Below are 17500 nucleotides of genomic sequence, written 5' to 3' on the forward strand. Positions count from 1 at the left end.
TCGGGTGTGTGGTTTGGGGTATGGAAGTGTTTATGTCAACAGGTGTGTGTTTGCGTGTGTGGGCTGTGTTTGTCTATTCACCCTCACGTTTCAGTTAATTTCATGTGGATGTAACTGGTCTGCGGGTGTGGGAGGGGGTGAGTATGTGCGTGCGGGTGTCTAGTTTGTGGTGTGCGGGTTTGGTGTGTGTCGGGTGTGCGGTTTGGGGTGTGGAGGTGTTCTTGTCAAGGTATGTGTGTCTATCTCCTCCTCCTCCTCTCCTCCTAACCATTCCCTCTCTCCACAGGTGTTAGTCCTTGGTGGCAGTGAGCTGGATGTGCGGGTGGTTGGTCACTCAACCGTCTACCATGCCCAGACCAGGTCACTCTTGGTTTATGGTGGAATACGGGTCAATATGGCCAGGTAAGAGAGAGAGAGAGAGAGGGAGAGAGAGTGTGTGTATGTGTGTGTGTTAATTTTTTTGTTTTCTCTCTCTCTCTCTCTCTCTCTCTCTCTCTCTCTCTCACAGTAAAAGGTTAGAGGTGTGTGTGTGTTTAGATGAATGAGAGAGAGAGAGAGAGAGAGAGAGAGATGTTTTTCAATCTCTCTCTTTCTCTCTCTCTACCTTTCTCTCATACTCTCTCTCAATCTCTGTTATTTACACTACAAATTTTCTCTCCCTTCCCTTTACCCCCTCTCCCCCTCCCTCTCCCTCTCCCTCTCCCTCTCCCTCTCCCTCTCCCTCTCCCTCTCCCTCTCCCTCTCTCTACAGGTTCTCCAATCTGACAGACCAGCTACTGATATTCAGCATTGATCATCAGTTCTGGTCTCTGGTGCAGTACCCGAGGCCAAGGGGGAGGCACTCAGACAGACACATCCCTCTCAAACGAGCCTTCCACTCAGCTGTCATTGCAGGTGGGTGGTGGTGGTGGTGGTGGTGGTGGTGGTGGTGGTGGTGGTGGTGGTGGTGGTGGTGGTGGTGGTGGTGGGATGTTGTTCCTTGTAGTGTAGTTGGTAAGGTTTTTTTTGTGATTGTGTGATAGATACGCGCTTGTACGCACACACTTACATGTGCGCATAAACACACACACACACACACACATACATAACTTAACCTAATCATTACTACTACTACTACTACTACAATTATTACTACCACCACCACCATCACTTATACTCCTCCTCTTCCTCTTCCTCCCCCTCCACCTCTTCCCCATTCCCCCCCATTCCCCATTCCCGCAGGCACTTACATGGTGGTGATGGGTGGTTACGTACACATCCACAACGAGGACGAGAGGTGTTACGATCAAGAGGTGTACCTGTACCACCTGGGCTGTCACGTCTGGGTGTCCCACAAGAGGTCACATGCTGCTGGTGGTGGCGGTGGTGGTGGTGATGCTACTGGTGCTACTGGGTCTTCTGGTGAGTTTCGTTTTTTATTTTTTGGTGTTTTTTTTTTTTGTTTTGGTGTTTTTTGATAATCAGTTGAAATTTTGCTGTTTTTTCTTATATTTTTGGTGTTTGTTTGAAATTTCGAGGCGTTTTTTTTTATTTATGGAGTATTTTCCCTTGTGATATTTTTCAGTAAGTGTTTTTTTTTGTGTGTTGGTGTTTTTTGATAATCATTTGAAATTTTGCTGTTTTTTTTTATATTTTTGGTGTTTGCTTGAAATTTCGAGGCGTTTTTTTTTAAATTTATGTAGTATTTTCCCTTGTGATATTTTTCAGTAAGTGTTTTTTTTTTGTGTGTTGGTGTTTTTTGATAATCATTTGAAATTTTGCTGTTTTTTCTTATATTTTTGGTGTTTGCTTGAAATTTCGAGGCGTTTTTTTTAATTTATGGAGTATTTTCCCTTGTGATATTTTTCAGTAAGTTTTTTTTTGTGTGTTGGTGTTTTTTGATAATCATTTGAAATTTTGCTGTTTTTTTTAATATTTTTGGTGTTTGCTTGAAATTTCTAGTCATTTTTTAAAATTTACATAGTATTTTCCCCAGTGACATATCTTCCAGCAATCAATTTCCCATTTTCTTCCACCAATATAAAACCCAACACCCAATTTCTCTTAACTTTACACTTACATAACATATACCTCTCTTACCCCCCCAGGGCAGTACCCCAGGGCCCAGGGGGTGTACGGCCACTCTCTGTCACTGCGAGGGGGGAACACGCTCCTGGTGGTGGCAGGGTTCCAGGGGTCAGTCAACACCCAGGTGCTTGCCTACACACTCCCCTCCACTCTGGTGTCCGCTGAGGGTCAAAGGTTTGACTCTGACCAAGCCTGCCGTCGCCACACGTCACAGGTGCGTCTGAGGGGACTTGGGGGGCTGGGAGGTGCTTCTGGGGGACTTGGGGAGCTGGGAGGTGCTTCTGGGGGACTTGGGGAGCTGGGAGGTGCTTCTGGGGGGACTTATGGGGAGTTTAGGGAGTAGATTGAGGTAATTTAAAAGTCCTGTGGTGTTTTTTTTGGTGTTTTTGGGGAGTTTTGGGGTGTTTTGTGGGGTATATGGGTGTTTTTGGGGTAATTAACAAAGATGTAGGGGTGTTTTTTGGGTGTTTTTTGGGAGAATAGGGGTGTTTTGAGGTGTTTGGGGTGTTTTGGGGGGAGTTAAATAGGTTAGAGACTTTTTGGAAGGGTATGAAAAAATTAGTGATATTTTGGGGTGTCTTGGCTAGTCTAGGGGTGTTTCCAGGGATGTTCATGCTGTATTTGATTAAGTGTGTGTGTTTGTATGCTCTAACCCTCCCCCTCCCCCCTCTTCTCCCCGGCAGGAGTGGTGTGTGGCCAGCCTGGGGTGTGGGTGGTGTCCCGCAGACAACATTTGTTATGAGCGTTCCCGCGGGGCGCGCTGCACTAATAACCTGCAGACCTACGACTGCCCCGGCCTGTGCCCCGCCCTGCAGACCTGCCAGTCCTGCTTGGTGCACGGGGGCGGCCCCTGCTCCTGGTGCGTGCAGGCGGGGCGGTGCACTGGGCGGGACCAGGCGGCAGGGGGCTGGCCGGGGCGCTGCGGGGCGGACGCTCCTCTGACCTGGTGGGGCGGCCTGGCTGGGGAGGTGCAGACCCCGGGCGACTGTCGGGGTCAGGACCGTCGCCCCGGCATCACCCTAGTCCGTCACTTCCCCCCGGTTGACCTGAAACGACCCGATTCGGTGTCGCTTTTAAACCACAGCTGGACTGACCTGTCGTACCGGGAAGAATTCTCCGGGGCGATGTCTCTGCTGCGGCCTGGCCCCGTTGTCACGCTGCTTGCTGCCTTCCTGCACACCCCAGAGACCGGGGCTGACCGGGGCCTGTCGCTGGAGGCCAAAGCTGCGAATGCCTCTCTGTGGGTGTCTGGGGACGAGCCGGGCGGGGATGAGGGGGAGGCGCAGGGCAGGGAGTTAGTCGCAGAGCTTGAGGCAGGACCCACAAAGGAGGCAGCCTCAGCGAAACGCCCCGATGGAAGCCAGCTGCTCACCCCGGGGGGCAGACAGCTCATCGAGGCTAAGGCGTGGCTCAAACCGGGGGCAGCGGGGCACCTGAGTCTGTCCTGGGGCGGGGCGGACCGGGGCACACTCTCGTATCGCCACCTGGAGCCGTACAGCCAAGGCGGCGCGCACTGCCTGCCCCACGACACATGTTTGGCCTGCCTCACCGACTCCCTCTGCCAGTGGTGCCCGAAAACCGCCTCCTGCCTGCCCCGTGACGACCCAGAGGCGGTGTGTGGGGGCGGGGCGGGGCAACAAGACCCCACAAGCCCTGACACCCCCCATCACTTCCCCATTCTGGACCTAGAGGAGTGTGGGACCTGCGAACTGCACATCTATTGCAGTGCCTGTCTGGCGGCGGGCTGTGAATGGGTACCAGATAACGCCCACTGCTCGCGCTGGGGCAGGTTTCCCGGGGCTGTCACTGTGCCCCACAACTGCCCCCCACCCTGTCATGACCGCCTGACCTGTGCTTCTTGCCTTGGGGTGCCTGGCCGCTGTGCTTGGTGTAGTGAAACGAAGGTAAGGAGATGGGATGAGATGTCGCTACTACTACTACTACTACTACTACTACTACTACTACTACTACTACTACTACTACTACTACTACTACTACTACTACTACTCTCTCCCCACAGGAATGCTTTTTGTTCTCGGTCTACACGTCTGTCTACCAATACGGGTCCTGTCGTGTTTGGCTTGATGAAGATCACACAAATATTACTGCTCCTGCTACTACTACTACTACTACTGCTGCTACTACTGCTACTGGGACTACTGGTGCTTCGATGCCCCTCCTGGCCCCAACTGCCCCCCCTGAGGTGCTGCCACTCCCCCAAAGGTTTGTATGTTTGTTTGTTTTGTTTGTTTTGTTTGTTTGTTTGTTTCGGGGTGTGTTTGGTTTGGTTAAAGTGGTAATTTCTTCTTCTTCTTCTTCTTCTTCTTCTTCTTCTTCTTCTTCTTCTTCTTCTTCTTCTTCTTCTTCTTCCTCTTCTTTTTTTTTCATCTTTTTCATCATCTTTTCACTCTTTTCATTCATTCACTCCTCCTCCTCCTCCTCCTCCTCCTCCTCCTCCTCCTCCTCCTCCTCCTCCTCCTCCTCCTCCTCCTCCTCCTCCTCCTCCTCCTCCTCCTCCTCCTCCTCCTCCTCCTCCTCCTCCTCCCCTAGGCTGGCACTGGAGTCTGCGGAGTGCCACGTGTGTGAGGCCATCAGTGACTGCGAGACATGCGTACGTACACTCTCCTGCGGGTGGTGTCATCATGGCCACAACTTTACCCTTGGTCTCTGCACTGAGGGGGACTTCACTAGGCCACACAGGGGTAAGTGACCTGGGGGTGACCTGGGGGTGACCTGTGGGTGACCTTTGGGGGGGGGTTTGTGGGGGATTGTGGGTCTTTTTTGTGTTTTTTTTTGGGGTATAAATTTTTTTTTGTGTGTTTTTTGATAAATTGTGTTTTTTTTTTTGGGTAAATTGTGTGTTTTTTGGTGTATCTATCTATTCATTTATTTTTCTGGTGTTTTTTGTCTATTTTTTGTAGTAGTAGTAGTAGTAGTAGTAGTAGGTAGTAGTAGCAGCATTAAAACCTAACCTAACCTAACCTAACCTAACCTAACCTAACCTAACTCCCACAGGAACATGCCAAATACTGCTGGAGGAGGCTGCCACCACCGCCACCACCACCCCAAGCCCCCTCACAGCACAGGGGGGGCACTTGGGGGCTGAATGGGCCTACGCAAGATGCCCAGACCTTGACGAGTGTAAATTAGGGTTGGATAACTGCCATGTGAATGCCACCTGTCGGAACAAGGACCCTGGTTACGACTGCCAATGCGAACGAGGCTTTGAAGGGGATGGCAGGAAGACTTGTGAGAGAACGTGAGTGTGTGGGAGAGTGGCAGAGGCTGGGAGAGTGTTTGGGAGAGGATGTGAGAGGCTGTGAGAGGCTGAGAGAGGCTGGGAGAGGATATGAGAAGCTGGGAGAGGCTGTGAGAGGCTGTGAGGGGCTGGGAGAGGCTGACAGAGGCTGGGAGAGGCTGACAGAGGCTGGGAGATGCTGGGAGAGGATATGAGAAGCTGGGAGAGGCTGAGAGAGGCTGGGAGAGGCTGACAGAGGCTGGGAGATGCTGACAGAGGCTGGGAGATGCTGGGAGAGGATGTGAGAAGCTGAGAGAGGCTGAGAGAGGCTGGGAGAGGCTGGGAGAGGCTGACAGAGGCTGACAGAGGCTGGGAGATGCTGGCAGAGGCTGGGAGATGCTGGGAGAGGATGTGAGAAGCTGGGAGAGGCTGGGAGATGCTGGGAGAGGCTGGACATGTGTTTGGGTGCGTTTGACAGTGTTTAGATTGTGTTTTGGTGTCTGGGAGAGTGTGGGTGTGTCTGTGAGAGCTTTAAAGTCTGTTTGGGAGTGTGTGGGTGTGTTTGGCTGTCTGGGAGAGGCTGGGAGTGTGTCTGGGAGTGTGTGGGAGAGGCTGTGAGAGGATAGGAGTGTGTTGAGAGTGTGTGGGAGGCTGAGAGAGGCTGGGAGTGTGTGGGAGAGGCTGGGAGTGTTTGGGAGTGTGTGGGAGAGGCTGAGAGAGGCTGGGAGTGTGTGGGAGCATCTTGGAGAGGCTGGGAGTGTGTGGGAGAGGCTGGGAGTGTTTGGGAGTGTGTGGGAGAGGCTGAGAGAGGCTGGGAGTGTGTGGGAGCATCTTGGAGAGGCTGGGAGTGTGTGGGAGAAGCTGGGAGTGTTTGGGAGTGTGTGGGAGTGTGTGGGAGTGTGTGGGAGCATTGAAAACCCACAATAACACACCAAACTCACACACACCCGTCCTACAGGTGCTACGAGAGGTGTGTGCACGGCTACTGCTCCGGCAAACCCGACTACAGGTGTGTGTGTCAGCTTGGGTGGACTGGCATGGATTGTAGTGCAGATTGTGGATGCAACAACCACTCCACCTGCTCCATAAGTGGCCCTGGTACCTGTGACGAGTGCCAGGACTGGACCACTGGGGAACACTGCCACCTGTGCAAGTATGTGGGGGGGTGAGGGAGGCCAGGGGGGAGGAACGGGGGTACAGGGAAGTGGGGTGTTAATTTTGAGTCTTTTAAAGGTGTTAAATTAAGTTTATAAGGTTGTTTGGGGTTGTAGGGGTTGTGGGGGGTTGTGTGGGGGGTTGTGGGGGGGAAGTTGGGGGTTGTGGGGGAGCAGGAATGGGGAAATGGGTGTTTTATTGGTGTTTTGTCAAAGAAATGGTGTTTTTTTCATGTTTTGTGGTAGAAAGAAAGAAAATGGGTTTTTTTTGTGGTGAATGGGAGTGTGTGTGTGTGTGTGGGGGGGGTGAGGGGCCAGGGAGGGAGTGATGGGGGGTGGGGGAGGGATGGAGGGGGTGAGCATAGGGTGTTTCTTGTAAAGGAGATATTTTTGTCTTGTTTTTTTTTTTGTTTTTTTTGTTTTGTTTTTTAGGGAAATTTGAATGTTTTTTGGGTTTGTTTGGGAGTTTGTGTGTTTTTTTGTCTGTTTTTTTTTTTTGTAATGTGTGTTTTTTGTGTTTTTGTGTTTTTTTTAAATTGTTGTTTGTATTGTTTTATATGTGTTATCTTCTGTGTTTGTTCGTTTGTTTGTTTTGTGTGTTTACGTGTGTTTTTTGTTTGTTTATGCTCTCCTCTGCTTTAAAAGTGAGTATTTGTGTGTGTGTATATGTGTGTGTGTGTGTGTGTGTGTGTGTGTGTGTGTGTGTGTGTGTGTGTGTGTGAGAGTGCGTGTGTGTGTATCTACCTTAAACAAACCTAACCTAACGTAACTTAAACTGTGTGTGTGTGTGTGTGTGTGTGTGTGTGTGTGTGTGTGTGTGTGTGTGTGTCTGTCCATCTGTCTAACCAAACCTAACCTGTAAACCTGTATGTACGTACGTTTGTGCACCTCCAACCTAACCCAACCTAACCTAACCTAACCTAACCTAACAACACCTCCCTCCCCCCCTCCCCCAGGCCAGGCAATTAACCTCCCCTCCCCCCAACAGGCCAGGCAGTTACGGGAATGCCACCACAGCTCAGGGATGTCAGAAATGCCAGTGTAACAGCCACTGGGACACCGAACGAGGCTACTGCGACCTTAGTACTGGCGATTGCTTCTGTCTGCACCACACCACTGGACACCACTGCCACCTGTGTCTGCCTGGTGAGAGAGAGAGAGAGAGAGAGAGAGAGAGAGAGAGAGAGAGAGAGAGAGAGAGAGAGAGAGAGTGGAGAATTTGGTGTTTTTGTGTTTTTGTGTGTGAGAGAGAAAAGGAAGAGGAGGAGGAGGAGGATGAAAGGAAGAAACAGGAGGAGGAGGAGGAGGAGGAGGAGAAAAGAAGAAGCAAGAGGAGGAGGAGGAAGAATTATTATTATTATTATTAGTAGTAGTAGTAGTAGTAGTAGTAGTAGTAGTAGTAACAGCAGCAGAATCTAACTTATCTCTCTCTCTCTCTCTCTCTCTCCCCCAGGGTACTACGGTGACCCCAGGGAGGGAGGTCACTGCTACAGAGAGTGTGGGGCAAGAACAGTCCTTACAGGTGGAGGCAGAGGTCACCTGGGGGCACAGGTCAGGGGGCCAGATAACCCTTCCTCCTGTCTGTGGGTCATTAATGCCAGCACCCTCTTCCCCCCACTCCCCCCCACAACACAGGAGCCCCCCACACCCCCCACTGACTCCTCCCTCCCCCCTGGTTCTGCTGGTGGTGGTGGTGATGATGGTGATGGTGGTGATGGGTAAGTTTAGTGCGTTTGTTTGTTTTGTTTGAGTTAATATTTTCATTGTATTCTCTCTCACACTCTCTCTCTTTCTCTCACTCCCTCTCCCTCTCTCTCACTCCCTCTCCCTCTCTCTCTCTCCCCAGGCAGCAAGTAATACAAGTGACGATTGAGGCCACAAACATTGACTGCGATGACGGAATTTTACAAATTTACGACGACCTGCCCCAGTTCATCTCAGGGTCGCCCACGCCTCACGCCCCCACAGGTCACCTCGTCGGGGCCTTCTGCCACAACCAGGCCACATTCCCTGCCACAGTCGAGGCCACATCAGGAATTATGACCATCTATTACGAACGAAATGGGTCGCAGCAAGGTTTTAATGCGACGTATGAGGTGTTGTCCTGCCCTGAGAACCCTGGGCCGCGGAGGGTGTGTGTCGAGGGGCGCCCCGTGTGTGGAGAGGGGTGGAGGGGCGTCCGGTGTGACCTCCCTGTCTGCCCTGGTGGGTGTGGTCAGGGGGAGGGCCGGGGCACCTGTCTGTTGGGATATGGCAGATGCAATTGCAGTCAAGGATTTGTGGGAGAGCAATGTCAGCTGGAGAAATTTGAGTACCAGGTAAGTGTGTGTGTGTGTGTGTGTGAGAGAGAGAGAGAGAATGGTAGTAGTATTAGTAGTAGTACCACCACAATCACCACCACTAACTGCTCCCCTCTCCCTCTCTCCCAGGTGGTGGTGAGCCAGCTGGTGGGGGCGGCGCGGGTGGGGCCCGGCGACCCCCACCTGGCCACAGTCCTGCAGCGGCTTGGTCACTCCCTCGTGGTGGACCAGGGGGGGTCACTCTGGGTGTTCGGCGGGCTGTCCCTGCGGCGGGGTGCTCTCAATGACTTGCAGAGGTTCGACCCTCATAACACCACCAGCATTTGGCAGCAGGTAAGGTGGGGGGGGTAGGGGGGTGGGTGGGGGTGGGTTGGGTTAAGTTAGGTTAGGTTAGGTTAGGTTAGGTTAGGTAAGGTTGAGTTAGGTTAGGTTAGGTTAAGTTAGGTTAGGTTAGGTTAAGTTGGGTCAGATTAAGTTAGGTTAGGTTAAGTTAGGTTAGGTTAGGTTAAGTTGGGTCAGATTAAGTTAGGTTAGGTTAAGTTAGGTTAGGTTAGGTTAAGTTAAGTTAGGATAGGTTAGGTTGAGTTTGGCTTGGCTTGGTTAGGTTAGGTTAGGTTAAGTTAAGTTAGGTCAGATTAAGTTAGGTTAAGTTAAGTTAGGTTAAGTTAGGTTAAGTTAGGATAGGTTAGGTTAGGTTAAGTTAGGTCAGATTAAGTTAGGTTAGGTTAAGTTAGGTTAGATTAGGTTAGGTTAAGTTAAGTTAGGATAGGTTAGGTTGAGTTTGGCTTGGTTAGGTTAGGTTAGGTAAGGTAACAGGGCCATTTCTCCTCATGCCAGACCATTCCAGTCACCCAGCCGCATAAGAACCATGTCCTTTGTGTGTCTCAGTCTAAGTCTCAGCCGTGACCCCTTTAAAATGACCCCAGCACCACAGACCCCCTCCGTGACCTGACATTTCTCCCCCCCAGCACTACAGACCCCTTTGACCTGACATTTCACCCCTACAAGTCTCAGAAATTATTGTACTTGTAATTTAAACCATGAAATATACCTGTCTTATTAATATTCACCTTAATGTAATAAAAAAAAAAAACAATTATACCTTCACAACATCATATATTAAAAAAAAAAACACTATTATTTGAAACCCTCGACATAATGAACTTCTGTCCCTCTTGCCTGTCTATAGCGACCCACCCTCTCATGTGTGTTCGTTCTATCGAGGTTTACTGTGGTTCACGATGATTGGTTAGATGTTTGTGGCGAGTGAGGCGGTGGCGGCGTGGCAGGCCGCACCATGCTGAGCCAAATACTTGCAGGGACATTGCACTTGTTGTTGTTGTTGTTGTTATTGTTGTTGTTGTTGTTGTTGTTGTTGTTGTTGTTGTGTGCCTTAGTGAGCCTGACCGTGTTGCCTCGTCCGTGTTGTGTTGCGTTGTGTTGTGTTGAGCGGACACCACTGCAACACCTCTGTCACGCCTCCATTACCCTCCCAGGTGACCGTGACGCTGCAGCCAGGGCGCGGCAAACAGGCGCCTCCGTCGCGGTACCTGCACGGCGCGGCGTACGTGCCAGGGCGCGGCCACATGTACGTGTACGGCGGCCTCAACCGCTCCCACTTCCTGGGAGACTTCTGGCGGTTCAGCATGGACAGCAGTGCCTGGGCCAGCGTGCCCACGCCCGCCGCACTGCCCCCACTGGCCGGCCACACCCTGACGTACCGCGGCCAGCAGGAGGCCGCCTCGCTGCTGTTGGTGGGCGGCGCGTCCCCGCAGTACGGCTTCCTGGAGGCTCCGTGGGAGTACAGCGTGGCCACCGGGCGGTGGGCGCGGCTTGACACCTCCGGCACGGCCCCCGTGGGCGTGTACGGCCACAGCGCGGTGTACCACGAGGCCAGCGGCGCCCTCTACGTGTACGGCGGCCACTGCTTCAAGCTGCACGGCGTAGCGCTCTGCCGCGACCTGTACGCCCTGCACTACGCGCGCCGCCGCTGGGCGCTGCTGTCCCCCCGGCCCTCCCCCGCCACGCGTGGCCCGCCCCCGCCACCCCCACGGGCATTCCACGCCGCCGTCACCACGCCAGACTACATGGTTGTACTGGGGGGCCAGGTGGCAGCGCCCCCCGCGCCCGCCCATGCCCTGCTGGCCTACTCCTACACCTGCAACGCGTGGCTGCCCCTCGCGCCGCCCAACGCCGCCCTGGTGGGCCCCGCCCTCACGCCCCCCGTGGCCACGGCCGCCGCCGCCACCTCCGCCACCGCCGCGCCGCCCGCCATGTACCTGTTCGGCGGGTACAACGGCACGGCGCTGGGGTCACTGCTGCAGGTGTGGGTGCCTGCTGACCTGTGCGCCCTCAACGCCAACCAGTCGCAGTGCAAGAGCGTGGCGGGCTGCGCCAGCTGCGTGGTGGTGGGGCGCGGCCCCGCCAATGCCTCCCTCTGCTACAACAACGCTGGGGAGGAGCCGCAGCTGTGCCGCGCCGCCACGGAGAAGCAGGTGGTGGTGGGCGTGCCCTGCGCCGCGCCATCGCGCCACGACCCGGCCTGCGAGCAGCGAGAGTCCTGCGCGGCGTGCCTGGGGGATTGGCCGCCGCGCCCCGACGCGCAGCAGCGGTGCCAGTGGTGCCACAGCCTGGCGCGGGGCCGCTGCGTGCCCCGCGACGCCGACTGCCCCCGCGAGGAGGTGTGCCAGGGCGGGGGCGGCGCGGGCAGCGGGTGCCACAGCGTGCGCGAGGCGGAGCAGTGCCAGGAGGCGGCGTGCGTGGCGTCTGACTGCGACAAGTGCCAGGGGCCACGGGCGTGCATCTGGACGCGGCAGGTGCGGCGCAGGAAGCAGGTGGGGCACTACGACCTGCAGGAGACGCCCTCACTCAACTGGAACTGCGTGAACACCACCATCCAGCAGCACCTCTCCTACCCCGTGGAGTCCTCGCCCCCAGGCTCCTGCCCCGAGCGCTGCCACCGCCACGCCTCCTGCGCCGCCTGCCTGGCCGCCACGGGCGCCGAGGGCGGCTGGCACGAGTGCCGCTGGTCCCCCGCCCTGCAGGAGTGTCTGTCCCCCAGCTACGTACCGCTGCGCTGCCTGGGGGGCGCCTGCGGCCTGGTGCTGGCGGGCGGCCCCGACCAGTGCCCGCCGCCCTGCAGCGCCTTCACGCAGTGCGCGCAGTGCTTGGCGCAGCCCCGCTGTGGCTGGTGCGCCCTGCCCTCCCCAGTGGGCGGCCTGGGGCGCTGCGTGGCGGGCAGCCTGCGCGGCCCCGACCTGGCCAACTGCACCGCGCTGGACTACAGTGACCTTCTGGCCGCCATGCAGGCCAACGACTCCCTGGCCACCCTTCACGCCCTGCCCCCCGCGGGCCAGGCGCCCCCGCAGCCCCGGCCCTCGTGGCACTACCTGACGTGCCCCCCGGAAGATGAGTGCCGCAACGGGCACCACGAGTGCCGCCCTGCCAGCCAGACCTGCCGCGACCTACCGCGCGGCTACCAGTGCGTGTGTGCCGCAGGCTACAACATGACGGCGCCCGGCCACTGCGCCCCCGTGTGCTCCCAGGGGTGTGAGCGCGGCACCTGCGTGCTGCCGGACGTGTGCGCCTGCCACTTCGGCTACGTTGGCGCCAACTGCTCCACGCAGTGCCTGTGTCACGGCCATTCCAACTGTGCCGGGCCCGACCAGCTGGAGGTGTGCCTGCAGTGCCACAACAACACCACGGGCGCCACCTGCCACCTCTGCAGCCCGCGCTTCGTGGGCGACCCCGCCAAGGGCGTGCCGTGCGTGTCCTGCCGCCAGCACTGCCACGGCCACGCCACCCTGTGTGTGGCGCCGGACCAGGCCGCCGCCGCAGCCGCCGCCGCCGCCGCGGGGGGCAACGCGTCGCTGGCAGGAGAGGAGGGCACGGAGGCGCCGGAGCCGCCGCCTCACGGCCCTGGGGAGGACGCGGAGTGTGTGCAGTGCGCCAACAACACCGCGGGGCGGCGCTGCCAGACCTGCCTGGAGGGGTTCTTCCGCGGCAGTGAGGACCTGTCTTGGGGGTGCCGCCCCTGCCAGTGCAACGGGCACGGCAGCACGTGTGACGCGGTGTGGGGCACAGGGTGTGACTGCGGCAACAACACGGAGACGGACAAGCAGTGCCTGGAGGGCGGCAAGGGGCGGGGCGGCGCGGGGGAGCGTGACGAGGAGTGCTGGCAGCACCAGTGTGCCAAGTGTGCCGACGCCTACCTGGGCAGCCCTAGTGGCGGCCACCAGTGCTACCTGCAGATGAACGTGGACAAGGACTACTGCCTGGACCCAGAGGGCCAGAGCCAGTGCAGCTCTGGCCCCGCGCCGCTGCCGCCGCGCCGCACGGTCTTCTTCGCCGTGCAGCCAAAGTTCATGAACGTGGACATCCGCCTCGTGCTGGACGTCACGGAGGGCGGCGCCGACGTCTTCTTCAGCTCCCGCGGCGACGCCTTCGTGGTGACTCCGCCCCGCCCCGGCGCCGCGCCCGTCCTCACCATCGATCCGCAGTACCTGCGCGGCGCGGGCGTGGGCGGCGGGGAAGACTCGCGGCGCGGCGGTGGCGGTGGGCGGCGGCGGCGGCGGCGGCGGCGGCGGTGGTAGCGGCGACGGCGGCAACGGCACGGTGGAGAGCCGTCTGGTGCAGCGCGAGGGGCGCGGCCTGAAGACCTTCGCCACGGTGACGCGCGCCGCGGAGATCCTGGTGGTGCGCAACGTGACCAACCGCCTGGTGGTGACGCTGCCGCAGCACCACCACGACCTGCGCTCCGCCAAGTTCTACCTGGCGGTGCAGGGCGTGGGGCGGCCGGGGCGGCCCCTCACCTGGGGCAGCGTGTTCTTCCGCCAGGACCAGCCGCGCATCGACCTGTTCGTGTTCTTCTCAGTGTTCTTCTCCTGCTTCTTCCTGTTCCTGGCAGTGTGCGTGGTGGCGTGGAAGGTGAAGCAGGGCCTCGACCTGCAGCGGCTGCGGCGCCAGCACATGGTGCAGATGCTGCACATGGCCAAGCGCCCCTGCGCCGCCACCACGCTGCTGCTGCACGCAGAGGACGCGCCGGAGCCGCCGGTGGACCACACGCTGTGGTCTCCGGGGCGCAGGAAGCGCGCCGCCAAGCGGGAGCGGGACGGCCTGCAGGTGGGGCCGCTGGCGGTGGAGCCCACGGACGACGGCGTGGCGGCGGTGCTCACACTCATGGTGCAGCTGCCCGGGGGCGGCCTGGGGGGCGCCGCGCCCAACCCCCACGCCCCCACGCACCGGCTGGCCCTCGGCTCCTCCCTCTGCCTCATGTCCCGCATCTTCCCCCCCGCCTCACGCCCCTTCCACCTCCGCCGCCGCACCTCGCACCTCGCGCCCTGAACGCGCCGCGCACACCACACGCACGCACGCACGCACACCCACGCACACCCACACGCACGCACACACCCACGCACATAGAAACCCAGCTACTACCACCACCATCACCACCACCGCCATGAAAACACACACACTGACACGTGACTGTCCACCCCCCCTCCCCCCCCACACACACACACACACACACACACACACACACACACACACACACACACACACACACACACACACACACACACACACACACAACTGTAATTATTTTCGGTATTAGTATTATTATTTTATTTGCTGTGATAAAGGAGAGAGAGAGAGAGAGAGAGAGAGAGAGAGAGAGAGAGAGAGAGAGAGAGAGAGAGAGAGAGAGAGAGAGAGAGAGAGAGAGATTTTGTTTCTTTGTAAATATTTTAGTTTTTAAGTTTATTTCTTCTTCTTCTTCTTCTTCTTTAGTTTTATTCCAAAAAGTGTGTGTGTGTGTGTGTGTGTGTGTGTGTGTGTGTGTGTGTGTGTGTGTGTGTGTGTGTGTGTGTGTGTGTGTGTGTGTGTGTCGCCACGAATCTCATATTGTATATAATTATGTGATTGAGAGAGAGAGAGAGAGAGAGAGAGAGAGAGAGAGAGAGAGAGAGAGAGAGAGAGAGAGAGAGAGAGAGAGAGAGAGAGAGATCCCGCACGTTTTAATGGAAAATAATAGTAATAATAATAATAATAATAATAATAATAATAATAATAATAATAATAATAATAATAATAATAATAATAATAAAAAGATACATAGCATTTTTCCGTCTGTCTGTCTGTCTGTATGTCACGCAAACAGACAGACAGACAGACAGACAGACAGACAGACAGACAGACAGACAGACAGACATAGAGAATCTCATTAGAATAACAAAAAACATTATTATTATTATTATTATCATTATTATTATTATTATTATTATTATTATTATTATTATTATTATTATTATTATTATTATTATTTTCGTGATTTATTTAGAATTTCGATTTTAATCATCACTACCACCACTACTACTATTACTACTACTACTACTACTACTACTATTTTTTTCTTTTCGTTTTTTCGGTTTTTCTCGTTTTTTTCGTTTTTTTTTCGTTTTTAATCACCACCACCACCACCACCACTACTACTACTACTACTACTACTACTACTACTACTACTACTACTACTACTACTACTACTACTACTACTATTGTATATTGTATAGTGTATGTGTGTACGTGTGTATGTATATTAATGTATACTAGTTGTTACAGTAGTGAAGATTATAATAGAAAAAAAAAATTATTATTATTATTATTATTATTATTATTATTATTATTATTATTATTATTATTATTATTATTATTATTATTATTACTATTATCATCACTACCAGTCCGTCAGCTATTACTATTAACTCTGTAAATAGTACCAATAGTCCACTTGATATTAGTAGTCAAGATGTAGTCAACTTGTTATGATAGTCAAGATGGTTTATTCTGTGTCCGCGCAGCTACGCCCATCCGCACATTGCGCAGCTCCCTCGCGTTATCCGTAAAATGCGCAGGTCCCATAGATTTCTAAAATGCCCTGAAATATATTGAGCTTAATGTTGAAAATACTCAAATTTTTCTTTCTTTCTTTTATTTTATTTTTCTTATTTTCTTTCTCTCTGTCTTTCTGTCTTGTTAAATCTTTCGTTTTCTTTTCTCTCTTTCTCTTTTTTTTTTCTCTCTCTCTCTCTTCTAACTTATCTACTTAAAACTCAATAATATACTTTTTTCTAACTTTTTTTTTTTTTTCATTACTTTTTTTCTATCTCTCTCTCTCTCTCTCTCTCTCTCTCTCTCTCTCTCTCTCTCTCTCTCTCTCTCTCTCTCTCTCTCTCTCTCTCTCTCTCTCTCTCTCCTATCTTTACTTAAAACTCACTAATAGAATTTTTCCCTCTTTTCTTTCGCTAACTTAAAAAAAAAAATAAATAAACTCAAAAATTCTCTCCTAACTTAACTACTTAAAAAAAAACACATCTTCTCTTCTCCCTTCCTAACTTTGCAAAACTCGAAATTAATTAAAAAAAAATAACATCAACAATTTTAAGTCAACCCTTTCACGACTCGGACAGGCCTTACCAAATGTCTGTCTGTCTGTCTGTCTGTCTGTCTGTCTGTCTGTCTGTCTCTATTTCCGTCTATGAAAGCTGTAGAAATACGATTTAAGATATAACTTCACTATTAACTGCTTCTTTTATTAATCCTACGAGTTTGTAGTTGTAGGGGGGGGGTTTCAAAGGGTTGTAGTGAAGTTGTTGGGGTTTAAAGGGTTGTAGTAGAAGTTATTGGGGTTTTTAAAGGGTTGTAGTGAAGTTGTTGGGGTTTTTAAAGGTTGTAGTGAAGTTATAGGGTTTTTCAAAGGGTTGTAGTGGAAGTTATTGGGGTTTTTAAAGGTTGTAGTGAAGTTATTGGGGTTTAAAGGTTGTAGTGAAGTTATTGGGGTTTTTAAAGGTTGTAGTGGAAGTTATTGGGGTTTTTAAGGTTGTAGTGGAAGTTATTGGGTTTTTTAAAGGTTGTAGTGAAGTTGTTGGGGTTTAAAGGGTTGTTGTTGAAGTTATTGGGGGTTTTTGAAGGTTGTAGTGGAAGTTATTGGGGTTTAAAGGGTTGTAGTGGAAGTTATTGGGTGTTTAAAGGGTTGTAGTGGAAGTTATTGGGGTTTTAAAGGGTTGTAGTGGAAGTTATTGGGGGTTTTAAAGGTTGTAGTGGAAGTTATTGGGGTTTTTAAAGGGTTGTAGTGAAGTTATTGGGTTTTTAAAGGTTGTAGTGGAAGTTATTGGGGTTTAAAGGGTTGTAGTGGAAGTTATTGGGGTTTTTAAAGGTTGTAGTGAAGTTATTGGGGATTAAAGGGTTGTAGTGGAAGTTATTGTGGTTTTTAAAGGTTGTAGTGAAGTTGTTGGGGTTTTCAAAGGTTGTAGTGGAAGTTATTGGGGTTTTCAAGGTACCAGTGATAGTTCAATAGGTATTACTACAACAACAACAACAACAACAACTACTACTACTACTACTACTACTACTACTACTACTACTACGAAAAGAATGAAATAAAACACATTTCAATTTCATAGAGTAATTATTGACAAGACAAGAAATGATAATAATAATAATAATAATTTGTGTAATTGATAACAAGAATTATTAAAGATTATTTATATATATAACTTTCGATTAAATTATTTGTTAGTTAATCATTGACAGACAGACAGACAGACACACACAAACAAACAAACAAACATTAAAATCTTCATATTACTTAACAAACAAACAAATAAATAAATAAATAAATATTACAATCTAATTAGAAATAAGTTAACTAGAAAAATAGTAGTAGTAGTAGTAGTAGTAGTAGTAGT

At 52.5% G+C, this 17500-nt stretch overlaps 2 protein-coding genes across 2 annotated transcripts in view; one reads left to right on the forward strand and one right to left on the reverse strand.

The window, feature by feature from the left end:
• Window positions 1-16335, forward strand: part of LOC135096199 (multiple epidermal growth factor-like domains protein 8) — a 20851-nt gene extending 4516 nt beyond the window's left edge. The window contains 15 exon segments of the mRNA XM_063997571.1: window positions 287-402; window positions 752-894; window positions 1222-1401; window positions 2088-2281; window positions 2751-3971; window positions 4088-4290; window positions 4618-4769; window positions 5083-5326; window positions 6264-6458; window positions 7448-7605; window positions 7913-8177; window positions 8306-8777; window positions 8889-9092; window positions 10256-13210; window positions 13212-16335. Coding sequence (XP_063853641.1) covers window positions 287-402; window positions 752-894; window positions 1222-1401; window positions 2088-2281; window positions 2751-3971; window positions 4088-4290; window positions 4618-4769; window positions 5083-5326; window positions 6264-6458; window positions 7448-7605; window positions 7913-8177; window positions 8306-8777; window positions 8889-9092; window positions 10256-13210; window positions 13212-14102 — 7593 coding nt within the window. The 3' untranslated portion in view covers window positions 14103-16335.
• An 866-nt stretch (window positions 16336-17201) lies between these two features.
• Window positions 17202-17500, reverse strand: part of LOC135096191 (uncharacterized) — a 2442-nt gene continuing 2143 nt past the window's right edge. Inside the window, exon 5 of the mRNA XM_063997559.1 lies at window positions 17202-17500. This exon is cut by the window's right edge and continues 489 nt beyond it. The gene's annotated coding sequence lies outside the window, so the exon portion shown is untranslated.

The sequence above is a fragment of the Scylla paramamosain genome, unplaced genomic scaffold (genome assembly GCF_035594125.1).
Source record: "Scylla paramamosain isolate STU-SP2022 unplaced genomic scaffold, ASM3559412v1 Contig3, whole genome shotgun sequence".
Lineage (NCBI taxonomy): Eukaryota > Metazoa > Arthropoda > Malacostraca > Decapoda > Portunidae > Scylla > Scylla paramamosain.